The sequence below is a fragment of the Urocampus carinirostris genome, chromosome 7, assembly GCF_059441175.1.
Source record: "Urocampus carinirostris isolate Australia breed hairy pipefish chromosome 7, RoL_Ucar_1.0, whole genome shotgun sequence".
Classification (NCBI taxonomy): Eukaryota; Metazoa; Chordata; class Actinopteri; order Syngnathiformes; family Syngnathidae; genus Urocampus; species Urocampus carinirostris.
The window spans coordinates 6,477,701-6,500,976 of NC_142355.1; the positions used below are offsets into that span (position 1 = coordinate 6,477,701).

Below are 23,276 nucleotides of genomic sequence, written 5' to 3' on the forward strand. Positions count from 1 at the left end.
AATGAGATGAGATATTCATATAAGTTAGATTCATTGAATGCAATGAAGATTTTTCACAGAGAAGGCTTAATGTCAATGCAGCCTAGACAGAGAAGGATGTTTTGTGGCGCGGGAAAAGCAGACATTTTTTGGAGAAGTTCTGATAAGCTTTGTTGTTGTGAGTTGTTGCCAGGAGAGAAAGCTTACCACGTGTTGTGAGTCATAATTTTATTCATATTTCGTTTATTTAGTTTTTTATTAGCATATTTGGTATTGGAGTAATCCAAAAGTAATTGAAAGTAATCAAGTTAAAGTAACCCTACCCAACCCTGTCAGTAATATCTTCCACTTTTTCTTGACAAAAGGTTAGCATGTGTGTCAACATGTTACACATAATGACGTCACTTCCTGTATTACCGGAAGCTTAGAAGTCCTTGTTGTGTCTATTTCCATGTGACTAGCGAAATTTACTTGTACGTAACGTCACCGAGTCTGTCATAACATGGCGACCTCCGGCATGATAACTCGTTGTCACGTTTCGTACTAACAATAAGGTGTCAGTTTTGTCGGGAACCATGTTGTCTATGAGCTCGCCCGCTCTACGAAACGGTGTCGTTCTCTTCGGGATTCGGACTGCGAACAGGCTACGGACCCCCCGGCGTTGCTCTCTGAGGGAGCGGCGACTCTTCACGTCCTCCAGCGGCAAGGTGGTTGGAAAGGACGCCGCTGGCGAGGCGCCATTGCGGCAGTGGAACTTGGAAGTCAGCCCCTTCAGCACGGTGCGGGCACGCCTGGGTTGCAGCATCACCATACGATCTCTGGACCCGCACACCTTCCCTGAATCGGACCGAGCTTTCGTTGCGCTTCATGGAGAGGAGCAGGAGAAGGACTTGGAGGACTTTTGTGTCCATTACGACCACAAGACCAAGGAGTTGTTAGTCTCGGGCGAGAGGGCTGACAGCAGCTTGTCTTGCCATTTGTCCGTGCCCATCAAAAGCAGTGAGTTGATAGTTTATAAATGTGTACATCCATCCATTATCTGCACCCTTTATCCCCAGTAGGGTCGCGGGGGTGCTGGAGCCCATCCCAGCTGTCTTCGGGCAGTGGGCAGGGGACACCCTGAACTGGTTGCCAGCCAATCGCAGGGCACACAGGACAGACAATTCGCTCGCCCATTCACACCTAGGGACAGGGTTGGGTAGGGTTACTTCAACTTGATTACTTTCAATTACTTTTGGATTACTCCAATACCAAATATGCTAATAAAAGACAAAAGAAACTAAATATGAATAAAATGACAAAATTTTGTGCAGGCTTGGGGAGTAACGGAATACATGGAACGGCAAAAATGATGTTGGCAAGCTGTTTGGATTTATTTTCATTTTGTTTCTGTCGCATTTTATGTTAGTTTTGCCGGAGATCAATGAAATGGAATGAATGATCTGCATTTATATAGCGCTTTTTGAGTCAATGACTTCCCAAAGCGCTTTACAATGTGCTCCACATTTCCCAATAGCGTCCTTGTATCGCAGCCATGTAAGACGCTAACCTGCTTATTGGGGCTATTAGGGGTTCAGTGTCTTACCCAAGGACACTTCGACTTGTAACACGGACAAGCCGGGATTCGAACTAGGATCCCTTGATCCCAAGACGAGCGCTCTACCTCCTGAGCTACTGCCGCTCAAAGAGATCAAAGCCAGGAGAGAAAGCTTACCACGTGTTGTGAGTCATAATTATATTCATATTTAGTTTCTTTTGTCTTTTTCAGCATATTTGGTATTGGAGTAATCCAAAAGTAATTGAAAGTAATCAAGTTAAAGTAACCCAACCCTGCCTAGGGACAATTTGGACCGGCCAATTAACCTGACATGCATGTTTTTGGAATGTGGGAGGAAAGCGGAGTGCCCGGAGGAAACCCACGCAAGCACGGGAGGAACATGCAAACTCCACTCAGGGGGTTCGATCCCACGAACTCAGAACTGTGCCGGACACGCTCTAACCACTGCGCCGCCGTGCTAAATCTGTACAGTACTGTAAAAATAATCCTTGTTAAATAATGATAATATGTAATATTTGACCCCTCGATGTCACTGTATGGCAGGGGCCGGGAGCCATATGTAGAATTACGCCTAGTCATTCAGACGCCATCATTTTCAGAATTGCGTCTTAATTGAAATGGCAGAGCCTCTTCGTCTCCACTCACAAAAATGCCCCCACTCAAAGGAAGATGGGCACATAACCATTGTTGGGAATTTATATCAAAATGTACCGTTAACCAAATTGTTCGAATTAGTTATCTGACTCCATTAACCTAACACATTCACCCAACAATTTATGCGTGCTTGTTTCTTGACAAAAAAAGATGAACAGGAAAGCCGACATTTCCACACGGGGGCAGATTTAATTTCATTAACAATTTAACTACGTGTACTCCATCAAAAACGGCCCAATTAGTGACTTTGGAGTCTCTGGGAAGCCTTCTTCTGAAGTCATATGTCGAACTGTCCTTGGGCAAGTCACTGAATCCCTAATGCCCCCAATAAGCAGATCGGCGCCTTGCATGTCTGCATGGCTGCTATCGGTGTGTGAATGGGTAAGTGTGAAGCACATTGTAAAGCGCTTTGGGAGGTCTTCATTGACTTGAAAAGCGCTATATAAATGCACACCATTTACCATTTCTTCTTATTGGCCATCTTCTCCCCGCACAATGGTGTGCCGGCTCCTCCCATGGGCGTGTCAAGGAAGCCCCCCTCTGGGCTTCACCATCTTAGAGACGAGCTTCCCGATGTCTGTGGTTCCTCAAAGCTACGGCGAGCATTTCTCAAAATAACGCCTGCCGTCCTCCGTCAGAGTCTTGTTATCAACAGAACTAGACAAAATATTCTGCATTTGGAACGTCAATCGTATAAAATCCTTTATAGTCAAATGTATAAAATCCTTTATAGTCAAATGTATAAAATCCTTCACCTTCCATCCATCTATCCATTATATGCACAGCCCATCCTTAGTAGGGTCGTGGGGGTGCTGGAGCCCTGCCATCTTTTTGCAGTGGTCAGGGGACACCCTGAACTGGTTGCCAGCCAGTCACAGGGCACACTGAGACAGATAACCATTCACTACCTTATTCAGGTACAAATAGAACCAGCCAATTAACCTGCCATGCATGTTTTTGGAATGTGGGAGGAAACCAGAAATCCACAAAGGCACGGGGAGAACATGCAAACTCCACACGAGGAGGCTGCAGTAGCTGCCGTGCCGCCCTCATAACAACCATATAGGATCCAAATGTATTAACTTCTGTGTTGATCAAAATAAACAAATCGCTAAAAGATGGATATTGACCGATCTACACAGCTCCATTGTCGGCCATTTTAGTATTTCCCTGACTCGCTAAGCCTGAAAATCAATGAAGGAAACTGAAACTGAATTGTGTGCATGTGTGGTTGTTACAGATCTATTTATTAGCACCCATGCCAAAGGCCACGTGCAGGTGAAAAACATGGAGTGTGACATCTGCAAGGTCCACACAGAAGAAGGCCACTGCTCTCTGCGTTCTGTCAAGGTCAGTCAGGAAGTAAAGTTGCAACTACAGTGGAACCTCGGTTTTCGAACGCCTCTCAGTTCAAACTAATCGGAGTCCGACCAAAAATTTCGAGAAATTCTTGCTTCGCTCTTCGGTCAAAAAATCGGAGTTCGAACGGTAATGCGTGCGTGCGTACGCTAGGGTGCGATGCTGAGCGGCGTACGGGTGTAGATCGCTCTTTTCGTGACCATCTGTTATCACGCGCGGATGTGCTTCGTTTTGCTTTCGCTTTTAATATAGGTGTACCAAGTGTTATAGCCCTTTTTTTTATTTTTACACGTTCATGTTAGCCTAGTCTTTCGTACGGAAGATTACGATAACGCGAACGTACGATTAGCCTGGGTTAGCTTTAGTTTTCGTTAAACATTCAAGGTAAACTAAATCAAAGCCTTTCCAGCAGCTCCCCTGTTATCTCTCACTTTTTGTGATTTTTTTTTTGTTTTATTGTCTGCTTCTATCTTCGGTGTTTTTCTTCCCGTTTTGACAACTACACTATGGATTACTTCTATCCTATGGACATGGGTTTTAGCGCACAAAAATGCGTTTATTCAAGGAATCAACTCCTTGCCCTGAAGAATTCTCGTGCCGGCGTGATGAAGGGGCCTATCGTGGAGGAAGAACCGGAGCTAGCTAAGCGGCTAGCGGTGTTATAAGTCTTCGGTACCATCCGCAATCATGGTAAATGCGAACTCACGACCAAATAAGATCATCGAGTGCTGGTGGAAAACATCGAAGCGCACAGGGAGCGCAGTTGCTGTGTTTTGCGGGAAACGTGGCTCACGTTTAGCATTCCGGACGCTAACGTGTAGCCACCCGGAGCAATCCGGCTTCAGCGTCGCTATACAGAGACACGAAAGCCTACGGGAATCGGAGAGGAGACGGACTCGCTAACACGAGGTGGTGTATCCCTGGACACAAAGAAAAAGATTTCCATCTGCCGCAGGGATGTCGAACTTTTGGACTGGCGTGTGACGTCATCCACTCCGCTACAAGCATCCCTAGGGCATCATGTTAATCTGTTAATAAACAACAGGGTAGACTGCTGGAAGTGTGAATTTCCCTACGGGGAAGAATAAAGTACCGTATTTTCCGCACTATAAGGCGCACCTAAAAGCCTTTATTTTTTTCAAAAGCTGACCATGCGCCTTATAATACAGTGCGCCCTATTTATGGATCAATTTTAAAATTGCAAAGTTTTCCAACTAACTTGCAGCCGCCGACTCGATTTTCCCCCGAACGCCAAGTAGTACGCGGTGTATGCTGGGATTTATTTACCGGCGTTTCATTGGCTAACCAATGTGTCAATCATCATTTGAATCAATCACTATTGGCTAAAGTTATTCGGAGGTCAAGGGGCGGATCCTTTTTATCATTTACAGGCTGGCATTGGCTTAAACGGCAACACAAAGCCTGCAATTGGCCAAAACAACGGTGTATGCTGGGATTTATTTACCGGCGTTTCATTGGCTAACCAATGTGTCAATCATCATTTGAATCGATCACTATTGGCTAAAGTTATTCGGAGGTCAAGAGGCGGATCCTTTTTATCATTTACAGGCTGGCATTGGCTTAAACGGCAACACAAAGCCTGCAATTGGCCAAAAAAGATGAATGTTTATGGCACGTGGCTGACGGCATAGAGAAAGCATTTTTTTCTATTCTGTATTTGAAATTATTTTATTCTCCTGGATTTACCACCCTCACGGATATAAGAGGACATTGGCTGCACATTATTATGAACACAACGACTTCGGTGAGCTACTTCGGGTTTTATATTGTCCCTGTATCTTGTTTCAGACTGAACTCGATGTTTCTGTGATAAGTGGTGCAGATAATGGATGGAATGGAGTGTCTATTTTTAAATTAAACTCAATTCCAAGTGTTTATTGTCATATGCACAGTAAAGTTGCGAGCGAAAAAGAAAATAGAAACTCAGGAATGGTTGGCATTTCTTGAATCCCGAGACTTGAACCTTCCGAATGATGGAACGATGCATTTGAGTGACATCGTACGGACACCGCATCCGCACGTGTTCTTGACACGTATTTGCGTCTTTGCAAGCTTTGGGAATGTTAAGGGGGTAATAAGTTGGACTTAACTATCTGACTGTTTTGTCCACGTTCCCATTTTAGCGCCTTATAATCCGGTGCGTCTTATCTATGTCAAAAATTGGACCAAAAACTATTTTTTCGGGGTGCGCCCTATAACCCGGTGCGCCTTAAAGTGCGGAAAATACGGTATCTATCTATCTAAACATTTAGGGTGTTGGAACGGAGCCCCCTTTCCAATGAACCGCTCACCACTTGTTGTGGAGACCCGGGTGCTAAATGACTTGTAAACATTCAGGGTGTTGGAACGGATTAAAACGATTTACATTATTTTTTAATGTGCGGCCCGCGCAGGAGGCAACGCGGAACCACAAATGTGTCTAGGTTTAGAAACAACTTGACATTACTGCGTTCGGCAGTTGTGGATTCCTGCAAAAACATAAAACAAAACAAAAAACGGAGTCATTCAAAACTGCCCATGGACAATTTGATTCGTTAATATCGGGTGAGGAATGCATTTCATTTTCTTCTATCAAAGGCCAAATAGTGTGATTTTGCTCAGTGGTTAAAATTTGATTTCATCCGAGAAGATTTGATGCTAGCTTACTGCTAACACTTTTTTTTTATAAACACTAGCATCGTAGTCCCAATTATACACTTAAAAAGACAACAGAGCAACAATGAAAAAAACAATAAATCACTCATCAATAATAATCATTTCCCCTGCAAAAGAAAAAAAAGTAAAAAAGGGAAACGTCACCTTTTAATAACAGGATGCAGAGAAGCGAATTCACAGATGTTTTTTTCCCACAGGGTCATATTGTGGAGGTGCGCTCAGGTGGAGATGTGACAGGTGGGGGCACCATCCATGGCAACGTGGACATCAGCGCTTTTGGCAACGGTGTAAGGACCACACAACACAGATTCAATTGAATAATAACCTTGTGAAAGGGAATTCATATTATTGAAAACGCTGTTTCAAAAATATGTTGGTAATTGGTTATATTTGTTCCATTACGTTGTTGTTATTTATGGACAATAGTCCATACGCTTTATTTCTTGGATTCTCTAAACTGGTTTAAGTATACCTACAGTTTTTGGGCTTTTATTTCAGATTTCTGAGTAAATGAGACATAACACGTTTTGAGTTTTTGGCATTCTTGTGCTCCAACCAGTGCCTCGTCCCATATCTCCAAAATTTCTAAAACAGGGAACAACATTGGGAACTTTCTCTACAACTTTCTCAGCCATGTTTGTGGCAAGGATGCAGTTGGCGTTTATTAAGTAGAGTGCATTTGAAAAACGTGATTGGCAAAAATTAAAAGGTCACGCATCTGAACTATAACTGGAAAAATAAGCACACATAAAATGTTCACAGATTTTTTTTTTTACTATGAATTGATTACACCAAAATAACAGATTTCATAAGAAAATGCTTTGTAGTTAAAATTAAAATAATCATATTGATCAGGGACTAGCCTGAATCAAAATTTGGGCCCAAAACCGCAAGAAAAACTGTGTAACACCTTGCCCGAAATACAGGAATAGCAAAACCGAAAGAAATTAACCTAAGAAAAAAAAGGAATTGTAACATTTACTTGAATAAAATGCATACAGTAATATAAAATGATAACTGACAGGGTAAATACTCGCTGCAGATTTTAAAAACAAAATGGCATTTAAGTGCTTCAAAAATAATTGCTGTTGGAGATCGCAAGAGATGAAGCAAAACAGCCAAGAAATATAAGATGCAAATAATACATTCTAAATGCATGCATTTGAAATAAACTTTGAAAATAGAATTGAATAGAATATACCTTTATTGTCATTGTTACAAAATGGGTTGAACATATTGTGACAACGAAATTGGGCGTGGCACTCCAGAGTCACATTTAGCAGTGAGGATAAAAGAAAACAAGGAAGATAAAGGAACAAAGAAGATAAGGTTATAATTTACACAATATAAAGGAACAAAGAAGACAAAGGTTATAATTTACACAATATTTACACAAGAAATGTGGGCATGTAGGATGTTACATACAGTTTTGGCATCGTATTAGTGCAATAGTCCACATTGTGCAAAGTGATGAATACAATTTTGCATATGTATGAGATGTAGTGCGTTTGCAAGAGTTTCAGTTTTTTGTGCGGTGTGTGTTAAGGGTTAAATCTAGTAGCTCAGGAGGTTGAGCACTCATCTTGGAACCGAGAGGTTGAAGGTTCGATTCCCGGCTCCTCAGAGTTAAAAGTCGAAGTGTTCTAGGCCAAGTTGCTGAACTCCATTAGGTTGGGAGGTGCTTTGCATGGCTCCCCTTTGGCAATTGGTGCGTAAGTGTGTATGTGGATGGGTAAGAGTAAAGCGCTTTGGGAGGTCTTCAGTGACTTGAAAAGTGCTACATAAATGCAGACTATTTACCATTACCATTTGTTTAAAACCACAAATGGCAAACATTTACCAAAACAGAAATCTGATGTAATAATTGGAACAGTTTAGTCACACACAAAAATGCAGTTTTGTTTTAAGATAAAGCAGCCGTGGACTAAAATACGAGTCTCGAATCAAGGTTTCAATTTTTTTTGTTATAAGGATGAGCCTGGTTGTTGCACGGTGCATGCATTTTGAGACATTGTAGCTGCACTTAGCCCTAAAGCACGGCAATATCTCGAACCTGCTGAAATATTTTGAGGCAGCAAGATGTCAATTGGAAATTCTGTCATGACTGTACTATATTTAATGTTGATTATTCTTGTGTATTGTCTGTCTTCTTTTTCTCAAAGTTTCTTTATTTTTCTCATTCTGAGTTTTTTTTTAGTTTTTCTTTGCCCTCATGTAGGTTTCAGATCAGGCGATTTCCTAATGGTGGTCTGTGCAGCTCTTTGAGTCTCTTTGTGATTAAAGGCTAAATAAATGCATAGCTGTCAACCTGTACGTTTTTGCCGTACAAAGTACATTTATCATGCATTTTAAGACGTGACCTACGAGAAAATCTGTACGGAAAAACGCAAATTTGTCACGAAATGGCAAATCAATCAAGTCAAACAGGTTCACCGCGGTAGCCTCTATCTCGGTATTATTTCTTTCATTGCAAACGAAGCGAGCGGTTTTATGCTACTGTGCGCATGCGTCTACCGCCTCGGATTTCATGTGGTAGTTATGTAGTGAAAGGAAGTCCGTCTCTTTTTAGAGAACCGGCTTTTTCGGCTCAACTCATTAAAGAGAGCCGGCTCTCAAACGGCTCACTTGTTTTGACGCATTAAATTATGAATCATTATTGTTGCATAAAGAAGTTTAGAAAAAAAGGAAGTATAAAAGGAGAAAATGAAAAAAGACAGGTTTGTGGTTATCCCTTTAATCAGTATATTACCGACAATAATTTAATGCCGAAAATGAATTCCTAATTTGAATAAGAAAATGTACTGTTCTACTTAATTATATTTGCATGTATTTTTTCCTTCTACGGTGAACGTCTAAGCGACTTCATTTTTGAACTTTTTTAATCATAAACCTCAATTATGTCTAGCAACTCAGTATCTCACAACAAAATGTTAATTCACAATATATATGATATAACGAAACACATGTACAATATAACATATTAAACTACATAAATACGTTTGAAAAGAAATATGGTGTAAGATTATTTTGTAAGGGAAAATACAACATTTTGTACGGGCATGCAGCCGTGGAGGTTGATAGTTATGGGGCGGTAGTAGCTCAGGAGGTAGAGCGATCGTTTTAGGATTAAGGGATCCCAGTTCGAATCCCGGCTTGTCCATGTTACATGCCGAAGTGACACAACCCCCAATAAGTAGGTTAGCGCCTTACATGGCTGCACAGATCACAGCCGCTATTGGGAAATGTGAAGCACAATGTAAAGCGCTTTGGGAAGTCATTGACTTGAAAAGCGCTATATAAATGCAGATCATTTCATAAATGACCTATAGATTTTTTTTTTGTCATTGCTAATCGTTTAAAGGTAGGAAAGCGGTTGCCTAACGCACAAAACGGTAGTGTTGGTGGGGTATGGAAGGCACATATATTTGATTTAAAACTACAATTCAGACATATTTTTAAAGCACTATGTCCAGTCAGTGGAAACACAAGGACACTAGAGGGCAGCAGCTCCCAATCAGCAACGCTATAGCTGTGACTGTAGTCCATAAACCCCCTTGATTTTTGCGGACATGTGTTCTGCAGGCGGTACGTGTCAAGAAGCTGCAGGGCACCAAGATGAAAATCTCCACTGAGCATGGCGCCCTCGCAATCAAGGCCGTCTATGCTGAATCCAGCTGCATATCCTCCTGCACTGGGAAGGTTGAATTGGGACTTTTGCACGGTGATTTGATATTCTGTCTGTCGTTTATTTGCTCGACTTAAGTGTCTGCATTCTAGTTCTGATTAATGAGTCCAAATGCTGTTCCTCCAATGGATTGGGATCATGTTTTTCTTCAAACATTTTCAGAAGTACACGATAAGCAGGAGTCAATTCATTCAAAAGTGAAAATATTTTTTGCATTGCCGGAAACTCGGCATAATGTAACGTGATGTCAAGTTTTGGATATGTTTGATAATGATTTAGTTGCCACACTTGGGATTATGGTTGCTCACTGTTGTTTCAAGCGTTGCTCACCGACTTTGTGTAAACGCTCAGACCCGTAAGGAAAATTACAGGGAACATTGCACAAGAGTGCAGCTAAAACACAGGTGTCAAACAGGTGGCCCACGGGCCAGATCAGGCCCGCTAAGGTATTGAATCCGGCCCGCGAGACAACACTCAGAGAAGCGCAAGAGAAAAACAAGCTGCAGGTTGAAATATGTCAACTTGATGTTGCCTAAGCCAGGTGTCTCAAACAAAGACATTGTACTTGTATTTCTTTCTCTCTCTCTCTCTCTCTCTCTCTCTTTCTTTTTCACCCCTTTTCTCCCACTCTGTCTCTGTCTCTTTCACTCTCTGTGTCTCTTTTTCTCTTCCTTTGTTGCTCTTTGTCTCTTTCTCTCTATGTGTCTTTTTAACTTCTTTTGCTCTAACTTCCTTTTTCCTTTTCTCTTTCTCTATTCCTACCCTTCGCGCTCTCTTTTCTCTTTTCTCCCCTTTTGTCTTTCTATTTCTCTTTGGATTTCTTTCCTCCTCTCCCTTTCTTTTCATCCTCTCTCATAACTTGTTATCTCTTTTCTTTCTCACGCTCTCTCCCTCTCTCTCTTTCTTTGTCCCGCCCTCTCTCTTCTTTTTCCTCCCTCTTTCTCTTATTTCTTTATCCCTTTTTCTTTCTCTTTAATCTACAAGTCCGGCCCCCGACAGAATGTTTGTTCTACCGTGCGCCCCCCCCCGAGTTAAAATGAGTTTGACACCCCTGAGCTAAAAGTAACATAAAGGCAGAAAGGCATGCTGGAAAATAACATATAAAGGCTCTTCGAACTCCATTGGGCATTGTTAATGGATACCGAATGGAGAAAATATTCTACTTTTGACTATTTAAAGACACCTCAAACGCAGCCCACCTTTAACAACTGACGTTTGTGGTTTTTAACGATTCAACAACTGACATTTGTTTTTCGGATTGCATGCGTTTTATAAGTTTTATTGCAGGAAACAACTTCTCTTCCAAATAACATTTGTTGGAAGATAGGAATGTAGTCATTGTCAGAGGAGAGGGGGAAAAAAGAATGCGTCACCCCTACCGAATGTAAATCCCCCTTCCTGCGAGGCACATGTTGGAAACAATTATCTTGTTTACCCGCCAAGCTCAGCTGCACTGACTTTTTGCTTCTCTCTGTCTTAAGGGGATGCTACTGTGAGAAACGTATCGGGTCATACACTTATAGGTAAACATTTTCTGACTGCAGCACACACTGCAATGCTGTGTAACGGAGACTGAATTAAATTTGTATACTTTTTCTCAGATGGCTCCAATGGTCTCGTAAAGGTGGCTTCTCAAAGTGGTGACGTTGACGTGTATGTTGGAGATGGGGCCAGCTCAGAGGTGCTCAGCCACGAAGGTAGGAATATGCAGATTATTTGCCAACTTGGTCTATATGTTGTGAGGAAATAAACTATTAAAATGTATCGTTTACCAAATTGTTCGAATTAGTTATCTGACTCCATTAACGAAACATAGCCTTCATTCACCTAACAATGCATGCTCGTTTCTTTTTGTGAAAAGACGGACAAGAGACCGGCATTTTCACACGGGGGCAGATTTATTTTCTTAAATAATTTAACTAAGTGAACTCCATCGAAATAGCTGAATCAGTGTCTCTCTCGTTCTCCCTCGATCTTCTCCGATCTTCCCACCTCTTTTCACAAGCTGGCGTGCCGGCTCCTCCCATGGGCGTGCTGACTCCTCCAATGGGTGTGCCAACTCCTCCCATGGGCGCGCCAGGTGCAAGCTTCACCACCTCCTCGCCGAAGGGCGTAGCGATGTTTGTCCTTGTGCGTCTGGCCTTCTCCCGTCAGCACTTACAGGAATTCTTTTATCAAAATACGTCTGATGCATTCCAGACAGCCTAACCTTCTAATGTACCTTGAAGAAAAACAGTTAGTGAATTTCTCTACTGCATCAAACAGAGTACATGTACTTACTTTGTAGTTCATTATATAATATCCTTTATAGTCAAATGTATAAAATCCTTTAATGTCTTCGTTTCACATCCTGTGGCATAAGTAAGAAAATGATATGCTGTGTGGCATTCATTTCTTCTCAGGACTTTTTCATAGATGGCCTAAATACTATGCTTCAATTGAAACATGGCTAACGTCATCGCAAAAACAATAATCCCTCATTTTTCTTGGTATTTGCTTTCCATAAAGGACCCCCAATAGTAAAAATCTGCAAAGTATAATTCTTTTTTTTTTTCCTTTGAATCAAATACTCTATTTTACAATAAAGCCAAATAACAAACTATTTACAGGTGCAAACTTTTGTTTAACAAATAAAAGTACTGAACTATATACCAATAACTTCTGTACTGTCAAATTATAATTTGAAAAATAATCTTGCTGCTATACTGTATTGCACTATACCGTTGAAAATGATTTCAGATGATATCTTGTCGCTTTCATGTGGATGTTATGGGAAAAACATGGCAGCAAATGTGGCATAAAAATCCTTTAACCTTCCTTTAGCTTGTCGAGAAGTCCAATTTAGTCAGCGATAAAACGCATCTTCCTCTGCCTATCGGTGCTTTTGTGAGTCCAGAGCGTTTAGTTGAGAAACTCCTAATGAAAGATTTACACGAATGCAATCGAGGTTGGTCAAGCTGTTTCACATTCGTGTACCACTGAGATCTCAACATTATTGGGGCAGAGGTAGACACAGGCAGAAAGGGGGTAGGGGGCGGGTGTTGAACCAATCAGAATGCAGAACACAATTCATGATGAAAATCCACCAAGTAGCGAAACCGCGATACAGCGAGGGATTACTGTATTTTCCTATTAGGATTGTGCTGAATCTTTGATGCCGAAAATAACCAGAAGTGAAATTTTAGTTTCAGACAAAAGAAAACAAACTAAACAAGGTGTCCAAAACAAAGATATTGGGATGATTTTATGTCTAAAGAGACGCAGCTGTGCAAAGCTGGCTTTCACCCGGGTTGGGGAGTTTGTGCAAGACGCGGCTGCTTATTTTTCATTTTGCACACGAGAAGGAAGAAGATGGAGAACTCTGTCAAAACAGGAACTCTTGCCAAGCTTTTACCCAAAAGACATTTTCTAAAGAAAGCTGGTGTGTTCTTCTGCTTCCAGGTTTGTTTGCTTCAAGATAGACTTTGGCTGATTTATAACAGTTGAGGTGTAATATACAGTCTGTTTTTCCAAGCAGTCGATTGGCTAACGCTATGTACAAGGAAAATGTAATTTACTTTTATTTTGTTTAACCACTTGGAGGCGCTAAATCAAGGGTCTCCAGTGTGGTGCGCGTGGGCCCCTATAAGAAAACCTGAGCAGCCCACGGACAGGTTTTAGGAACAGCTCACCAGTGAAGGCTCATGGCGATTTTCTAGTAAATTTTATTTCTGACTGACACGATATTTCTTTGGTTGACTTTTTACAATGAATGTAAATGGTATGCATTTATACAGCGCTTTTCAAGTCACTAAAGACCTCCCAAAGCGCTTTACAATGTGCTTCACACTTACCCATTCACACACACACTCACACACCGATAGGGAGTCAGCCATGCAAGGCACCTACCTGCTTATTAAGGGACATTTTTAGCGTCTTTTCGCAGTAATAAGCTATTACCTGTAGTTGATGCTTAATATACGATTTTAGTTTTGACTGTAGCATACCTGTCAACCTGTACGTTTTGCCGTAGAAAATACGTTTATTATGCATATTAAGACATGTCAATGTAAAAGATAATCTGTACGGAAAAACGCAAATTTGTCAATTATGGGTACCAACTATCACGAAACGGCAAATCAATCAAGTCGAACGAGTTCGCCGCGGTAGCCTCTATCTCGGTATCGTTTTTTTTTCGTTGCAAACGAAGCGAGCGGTTTGATGCTACTGTGCGCATGCGTCTGCCGCCTGGGGATTTCCCATCATGCATCATTCCGATCACATGTGATCAAAGCAAAAGCAGAGCTGTAGGCCTGCATTACAGCATAGTTTTGAATTTTCTTTGCATACAATCATCAAGTCGCAATGGCCGAACCTGAATTAAAACGCCGTAAGTCATTCTGATCTGAAAACAACAGGTGGGGTTGATTGAGTAAATTTGAAATACATTTGGTCTTAAAAAACATCGGATTTTATGTGGTAGTTGTGTAGTGAAAGGAAGTCCGTCTCATTTTAGAGAACCGGCTTTTTCGGCTCAACTTATTAAAGAGAGCTGGCTCTCAAACGGCCACTTGCTTTGATGCATTATATTACGAATTATTATGTTGCATAAAGAAGTTAAGAATAAAAGGAAGTATAAAAGGAGAAAATGAAAAAATAAATAATTACCAACAATAATTTAATGCAGAAAATGAATTCATAATTTGAATAAGAAGATTCTACTTAATTACATTTGCGTGTATTTTTTCCTTCTACAGTGAACGTCCAGCAGCTTAATTTTTAAACTTTTTTTTATAATAATCCTCATTCATGTAGAGCAACTCAGTATCTCACAACAACATGAGGTAATAACATAGTAACAATATAGTAATAAAGTATTTTAGAAATGTATATAAAAAAATTGTATCCCTTCGTTCCAATCAGTAACAAAAAGTAACTCTCAGCTTGAAAAAGGTGTTCGACCCTGGTTATGAATGTTATAAAGTTATATTCATACCTAATTTGTACCATAAAGTGTTTTTTGTTGTTTGCAGTTAGTTTTTGGTGATAACATATTGCAAGAGCCTCTTTCAACTTAAAAATAGCACTTTTAAAGGGAAAGTATGTATTATTTTAACATTATATGGGACTGTTTTGTAGCACGGCGGTGCGGTGGTTAGCGCGTGTGCGGCACAGTTCTGAGGTCATGGGTTCAAATCCAGCTACCAACCTTCCTGTGCGGAGTTTGCATGTTCTCCCCCGTGCTTGCGTGGGTTTCCTCCGGGCACTCCGGTCTCCTCCCACATTCCAAAAAAATGCATGTCAGGTTGATTGGCCGGTCCAAATTGTCCCTAGGTGTGAATGAGCGAGCAAATTGTCTGTCCCTGTGTGCCCTGCGATTGGCTGGCAACCAGTTCAGGGTGTCCCCTGCCCACTGCCCGGAGATTGCTAAGATGGGCTCCAGCACCCCTCGCGACCCTACTGAGGATAAGCGTTGCAGATAATAGATGGATGGATGGATGGATGGGACTGTTTTGTGTAGAGGTCACCAGCGTGATGCTTGCTAAGAGCACCTAAGTAGACCGCGGACTGAATCTATAAATAGCTCACCAGTGATAGGTCATAGTGATTTTTCAGGGAATTTTATTTTTAACTGGCATGAGAAATAATTGACATGATCAGTTCATTTCAAAACAATGTTTTAGCGGTTGACTGTGCTTATTTTAACCCTACTTCTAATTAGAACAATCTGGAAATAACATCATTGTAACAACATAGTAATAACAAATGTTGATATTGAAGAAATGCAATTCGAACTACTGGTCAGATGCTTGGTGTAGTGCAGTGGAAACAAATGCTAAGAAGCACAAGGAATAATTCAAACTACAAGGACTCAAAGTGATCAAAACACAGCATTTACTTTATATATACATTATAACTTGAGTTTTAAACCACTTGGAAGCACTAAATAACTTAAGGATTTCATCTCTACTAAGACAAACATTTTCAAATTGGAAAATTATTTATCCATTCTGAAATGTCATATCCAATGTTTGCCAGGTCTGTTGAATACCTTAGATTGCTTAGAAAGTGTTTTTGAAATTTCTTTTAACTTTTTTTTAGCTAATTAATCTTCTTTCTGACTTTAGGCTCGGTGTCGATACGGGTCCCGTCCTCGTTACAAGCGCAAGTGGAGCTCTGTGGGGCCACGGTTGATGTCAGCCATGAAATTACACTGCAACAAGTCCAGGACAGTGCCACAGAAAACCAAACCAAAGTCATCGGTAAGGACAGCAAAAAGCATATTAGAACGCTTTTTTTTTTTTTTTTTAATAACAGGGCCAGGGAACGTATGGCTCCTGAGCAGTGTTCCCTCTAAGCTGCGCAGGTGCGCAATTGCGCACTGCTCGCACATTCTCAGCGCACAAGAAAATCTAGCCAGCGCACAAAAATCAGGGCTCAAAATTACTAATTAAGAAGCGACTTAAGTCAAAGTTACAGTGAATGAAGGTAAAAATACACGGGTTCCCCTGACATGTCCTAAATGCGGTATTTTGAAGTCGAGTCCAAGTAGAACGAAGTTGATTAAAGTTAGTAGTTTGTCGAGAACCGGCTTCTTCGGCTCGGCTCACTAAAAGGAATCGGCTCTTTTGGGTCCTAATTGGCTCTTCAGGTTGTTTTTGCTTCTTTAATCCCAACATGACCAAATATGTAAAATTATGCACAAAATGACTTAAAGGAAGGGGGGAATAGAACAAAAAAGAAAAAAAATACCAAAATGAAAAAGTAGTGAAAAGCTGAGAAAAAAAGAAAGAAATGTCTTGCTTGGAAATAAATATGGAGCCCTGCTAACATTCTCTGTACCAATCAAATTTTTGTGTATGCAAAGCCAGAGCAATTTAAAGACAGTGAGTTTGGTGTAAACTATTTTAGGGCAAAGTTTCAACTCAGTTTACATTCACAGTGTTAGGCCAACAAACTCATATTGGCTGTCCGTTTCTATGGAGTCCTTTATATGCAAGCTCATGTATGATGTTAGGGAAAAAAACTATTAAAATGTAACGTTTACCAAATTATTCGAATTAGTTATCTGACTCCATTAACCAAACATAACCTTCATTCTCCCAACAATGCATGCTCTTTTCGTAATGGAAAAACTATTGGCAAGAGACTGGCATTTCCACACGGGGGCAGATTTATTTTCTTAAAAGTATTTAACTAAGTGAATTCCATCGAATTAGCCAAATTATTGTTGCTCGAGGCTTCCTCGAGCCTCCTTTTTCGATTGTCCCTCTCATTCTACGATCTGATCTTCTTCCGTCTTCCCACGTCTTTTTCCCAAGCCGGCGTGTCAGCCCCTCCCATGGGGCGTGCCGACTCCTCCCATGGGGCAGGGCGGGTTCCAGCTTCACCACCTCCTCGCCGAAGGGCGCCGCCGCGTGTAAAAAACTCACAACAACAAAGCTTATCAGAACAACTTCTCCAAACAATGTCTGCTTTTCCCGTGCCACAGATGCTCCTCCTGCTGTTTTCTGTAAACATCCTTCTCTGTCTAGGCCGCATTGACCTTAAGCCTTTTCTGTGAAAAATTTTCATTGCATTCAATGAATGTAACTTGTATAAATATAATTTTATAAAATATAAAAAATAATTGTATAAAATAACTTATAGTCAAATAAATAAAATATAAAATCCTTCAATGGTCACTGTTGACACTTTATGATGAAAACCCACAGAACAAACTGTAAACAACCTGAAAACACCATCTAAGCACACCCAGAGCAATTTGATTTAGTGAGCTGTAGGGGTGGGTGGATTCCTGCCATCCGTATCCTTCTTGTTTGCAGTTAACTGCGGCATTTTTACATTTGCTCACACCTCATTTTAAATCCATTTAGGAAAAAAATGTCTCCAGGAGGAGACGCATTTTAAGTGGGATATTTTGTTGATATGGGACACAGACTCTGGCATTAATACAGTATTTCATAAATCAAATGTCACCAGGGTTGGGTAGGGTTACTTTAAAGTGATTACTTTCAATTACTTTTGGATTACTCCAATACCAAATATGCTAATAAAAGACAAAATAAACCTAAATATGAATAAAATGATGACTCACAACACGCGGTAAGCTTTCTCTCCTGGCTTTGAACTCTTTGATCTCCGGCAAAACGAACATAAAATGCGACAGAAACAAAATGAAAAGAAATCCAAACAGCTTGCCAACATCATTTTTGCCGTTCCATGTATTCCGTTACTCCCCAAGCCTGCACAAAATTTAGTCATTTTATTCATATTTCGTTTCTTTTGTCGTTTATTAGCATATTTGGTATTGGAGTAATCCAAAAGTAATTGAAAGTAATCCAGTTAAAGTAACCCTACCCAACCCTGAATGTCACACAGTGAAATAAAATGTGCTAAAGACTTAGCTTTTGCCTTGCTCTTATGGTTCTTTGTAATATATATATATATATATATATATATATGTATATGTATCGTCAAAAAGGTTTCTTACCCGTGCTCTATAGAATCAGGGTAAGTGGGAAGTACTGCCAAAGTATATAATCCCCCCATCACATGGAAGCAACTGTTTATATTCTCTAAACCAACCTTGATATTTTTTACCCGGTCTCTGACAGGTTTCATGAACTGCGACAGTCCAGTGGATCAGCGGATCAGCGTCACCACGGACAGCGGCTCGGTCAGCCTACAAAAACAAAGCTGGTTGCAGTCCTTAAAGCTGGGAAGCTGAGAAATAATATTTCACCATAGAATTGTCAAATCTAGCTGACAATATGCACTTCAACAGAAAAGGTACTGGAAAGTTAATATACAGGGTGTCCCGAAAATCTATATACACTTTAGCAACTCATAACTCAATTACCGTAAATTCCGGACTATAAGCTGCTACTTTTTCCCCAAACTTTCAACCCTGCGGCTTATTCAGTGTTGCGGCCAGTTTATGTAATTTCTCTAACGGCCGCCAGCGGCGCTCGAGTACAAAAGGTAAGATTTAGACCGGTGGAATATATGCGCCAAGGAAGACTGCAACTTCTTGGCTTGTGCATAAATTCAATTAGCGTAAACATACCCTCATCATGCAAAATGCAAAAAGAAAGCCACATGACGCAGCTTCCAAGCTAAAAGCAATCAAGCAGTCTGGACGGTTTACCGTGATTTTTACAAGTACGGTATGTTTTTTAACAGACCCGTTTACTGTGTTGCAAGCGTGTTGCTAGCGTGTTGCTACCATTACCTGCCCTGTCACAGGCACTGTTTGGGATGAAAGTTATATCATTATTAAAGCTTTGAAAACTCTCTCTGTGTACCGTCTTTCTTTGTAAATATGTGTAACAATGTATAATATGTATTTGCAACTGTATATTTTTTAATGTATTTATTTGTATTTATTTTAGAAACTTATTGTGATATGTTTTGCACGGGCGAATGAAAAAGAAGGGGCAGAACACACGCGTGTTGGCGGGAAGTGGAGTAAAGGTGAGACGTGTTTGTGGACGGGGCGGACAATAGTGGATGTATATTATTCCCACCCTTACCTTTGGAAATATACACTTTTTTTTCCTTGGATTACTTTCAACGGGACCCGGACTCTGCAGGTCTGCATCAAATCTTTAATACCGGTGTCATTTTCCATTCATTTTGCCGGCTGTGATTTTTGGACTGTGTACTTTAATGAAGGACATTTAGATGATTGGGGATGAATAAAGTATCTATCTAGTTTCAATCACGGGACTTAAAGTCGGGTTTGGGTTAATTTTGTGTTTGTGTTACATGTTTAAATGTGGGCGCATGCGGCTTATATACAGGTGCGGCTTGTGTAAGTACAAAATTGGTTTTCCTCTTAAAATGTGGTGGGTGCGGCTTATAATCAGGTGCGCTCTATAGTCCGGTATTTATTCATTGAACCGGGTAATGGCAGCCAGACTTGACACATGATGAAACATTTCTGGAACCGCTTCAACCAAATCCAAGGTCTTTGTGGCAAACGTTCAGAGGATGGACTCCTCCTGGAATGTATCTTCTCCATTGACAACGTTTATAGTGCGATGGAATTGATTTAAAAAAAACTCCACGACTAGCTTGCCGCAAGGATTAAATCATTGTATTAGATGCTAAAATGTGTATACATTTTACGGGACACCCTTTACAGGTAAAAGTGTGGGTTAAAAGGAAAAGTCTTAAAATATATCTATGTATGGTGTAAAAGGCATGATTTAAAAGTGGTAGATATTCAAATGAACAGAACTTTAAAACCCTGCTATCTTTATTTACTAAAATGATGTTGAGCAATGTGATATCTTGCTTCAGTGGTGGTGTTTGTAAACAAAATGGATTTATTTTCATTTTGTTTCTGTCGCATTTTATGTTAGTTTTGCCGGAGATCAAAGCCGGGAGAGAAAGCTTACCACGTGTTGTGAGTCATCATTTTATTCCTATTTAGTTTCTTTTGTCTTTTATTAGCATATTTGGTATTGGAGTAATCCAAAAGTAATTGAAAGTAATCCAGTTAAAGTAACCCTACCCAACCCTGTTTAGGGTTCAGTGGGAAACACCATAGTATAAGTAGCTCAATCAATCATCTCTTAATATCAGGGTTATGTTTCACCCTCTGTATTGGGCATTGTTTAAAGCACAGGATCCAAACAGGCGGCCCGCGGGCCAGATCAGGCCCGCTAAGGGATTGAATCCGGCCTGCGAGTCAACACTCAGAGAAGCGCAAGAGAAAAACAAGCTGCAGGTTGAAATATGTCAACTTAATGTTGCCAAAGCCAGGTGCCTCTCACAAAGACACTGTGCTTGTATTTCTCTCCCTCTGTCTCTTTCACTCTCTATGTCTCTCTTTTTCTCTTCCCTTGTTGCTCTTTGTCTCTTTCTTTGTCTTTTTAACTTCTTTTGCTCTAACTTCCTTTTTCCTCTTTTCTCTTCTGTCTTTCTGTTTCTCTTTGAATTTCTTTCTTCCTCTCTTTCTTTTCCCCCTCTCTCACGACTTTTTATCTTTTGTTTCTCACGCTCTCTCCCTATCTCTCTTTTTCTTTTTTTGTCCCGCCCTCTCCTTTTCCCTCCCTCTTTCTCTTATTTCTTTATCTCTTTTTATTTCTCTTTAATCTACTAGTCTGGCCCCCGACAGAATGTTTGTTCTATCGTGTGGCCCCCCGAGTTAAAATGAGTTTGACACCCCTGGTTTAAAGGGGCAATGTGTATTATTTGCCCACTAGATGTCGCTGCATTGTGTAGTGCAAGTGTTTTAAACAGTTACCTTCATACCGAATTTGTAGAATAGTTATTAATGATGGCTACCTTTTTGTTTGCAGGTATGTTTTGTGTGATAATTGTTTAAAAAATCATCCGATTCTGATTTTCAACCTGAAAATGGCATAGTATGTCTCTGTTTTGTGTTGTGCAACCGAAAACGAGTGATACCAGGCACAAGGGATAATACAAACCACAGAAACTCAAAAGTGACCAAACCGCACCATTTTTCTTTACAATTTTTTTGCCCAGCCTTTCACAAGGTTTTGGGGTTTTGTGGGTGCCCGTAGCAGCAAGATAATCATGTCAACTCCTTCTAGGATGAATGCTAATTTCTCAATGTATGAGTATTTTAAAAATTTACAGAATGTGTTTTATTTCTTATTTTTCAATATAGTTTATTACTTGACTTTTTTCCCCACCACTTGGAGGCGCTAAATAATACAAATTGTCCCTTCAAAAAAATTCAATGAAATATCAAAAATAAACTCACCTCTAACAACATAAAAAATGTCCAAATGTCATGAAATTCATAATTTTTAATCCAACATTTTTTCTTGTAAATACTATAACAATCAAAATGTGTATAAAAGACTGACGGTTTTACATTGGACAGCAATGCTTTCATACATTGAAATGCATTTTTACAATGCGTGCATTTTAATGGAAAAAAAATCCATGTTTCTATGACAGAAGCTAATGACAAATATTTGGCTTGGGGCTACTGAAATCTACCGAGCTCCATTCTTTCTCTGTGCGCAATATTTCTTTCATCGAAGCCACAATTTGGTTTGTTCGTTGCTGTATTCCCAGTGCTGCACATACGGCTGCAGCCTCATGGCGGCCTCTCTGAAACACAAACACCACAAACATAAGCTTACACTACCCATAAAACAGGTCTCCCATCTCATCTCTGCACCGCTTATCCTCAGTAGGGTCGCGGGGGTGCTGGAGCCCATCCCAGCAATCATCGGGCAGTGGGCAGGGGACACCCTGAACTGGTTGCCAGCCAATAGCAGGGCACACGGGGACAGACAACTCGCTCGCCCATTCACACCTAGGGACAATTTGGACCGGCCAATCCACCTGAAATGCATGTTTTTGGAATGTAAGAGGAAACCGGAGTACATACAAACTCCGCACAGTAAGACTGGTAGCTGGATTCGAACCCACACAGGAGGTTCCCAAGACCTTAGAACTGTGCCGCACACGCGCTAACCACTGCTCCGCCGTGCTGCCCTCCATAAAACAGGTATTCAACAATAATACCTTTGCTGCCCGGAGAAGTTTATAAACTAAAGGACACTACGGATGCATTTGATCCAGAAAATTATGTCACAATAAAACTAATGAGTTAAGATACATTGATTTGTACAGCCCAGGGGTCGGGAGCCATATATGGCTCTTTCTATGAGTACCTGTGGCTCAGAGACAAATTTGATTGCATGCAAATTTTCTCCATCTCGTTCAAAACTTGAGCTATTAATCCTGTTCAGATTCACGCAAAGCCAAACCAAAGCTGAAATAAAAAGCAGTACTTTTCAGAATATGTAGGGCACGTTTTCACTGCGATTTACAGTCAAGGTGTCGCACAAAAAAAACTCGCTTTGTCTGTACAACGCTACAGAATCCTTTATATAAAAGCTCACTATATAATCTGTGTTCAGTGTTCAGATACCTTATGATGAAACCCACAGAACAAACTGTAAATACGCCAAAACACCGGAAGAGAACTTAAAGTGATTTGATTGGGTGAGTGGGAGGGATGGGTGGAGCTATGCGAAAAGTGCAAGCACTCCCTCCTATCTCTCGCCCTACTCTGTCTGTGCCAAAGGTAAGCACATCAGGCTCCCTGTTTGCAGAATGTTGTGACGTTTTTACAAAATAACTGCTTGCATCTGGTTTTGAAACCAATATGTATGAAAAAAAAGGGTCAAAATGAGTTTAACCGATCTTGAGTAAATGAGAGAAAGAGACAAGTTTAAAGTGGTACGTTTGTTGATTTTGGGACACGGGCTCTGGCATTATTCTCTTTTCATAATTTTTATCAAATCATCAGAAATAAATGTGCTGAAGACTAAGCTTTTGTCTGGGGCGCGGGTTTAGCAATTTAGTAAATTTGTCTCGTAATATATA

General features: G+C 40.6%; 2 protein-coding genes across 4 annotated transcripts in view; one reads left to right on the forward strand and one right to left on the reverse strand.

Moving 5' to 3' along the window:
- Nucleotides 1-402: 402 nt before the first annotated feature.
- Nucleotides 403-20,185, forward strand: fam185a (family with sequence similarity 185 member A). The gene is made up of 8 exons (XM_088339172.1): nt 403-978; nt 3,432-3,541; nt 6,424-6,513; nt 9,809-9,947; nt 11,393-11,434; nt 11,513-11,608; nt 16,019-16,153; nt 18,509-20,185. Exons 1-8 carry the CDS (start codon nt 555-557, stop codon nt 18,619-18,621), a joined length of 1,149 nt encoding a protein of 382 aa, XP_088195298.1. The 5' UTR covers nt 403-554; the 3' UTR covers nt 18,622-20,185.
- Nucleotides 20,186-21,664: 1,479 nt separating this feature from the next.
- The window catches only part of fbxl13 (F-box and leucine-rich repeat protein 13), a 68,347-nt gene continuing 66,735 nt past the window's right edge, over nt 21,665-23,276 (reverse strand). For all 3 annotated transcript variants that reach the window (XM_088339612.1, XM_088339613.1, XM_088339611.1), the window contains one exon: nt 21,665-21,989. In XM_088339612.1, coding sequence (XP_088195738.1) covers nt 21,911-21,989 — 79 coding nt within the window. In that variant the 3' untranslated portion in view covers nt 21,665-21,910. The remainder of the gene's footprint in view (nt 21,990-23,276) is intronic.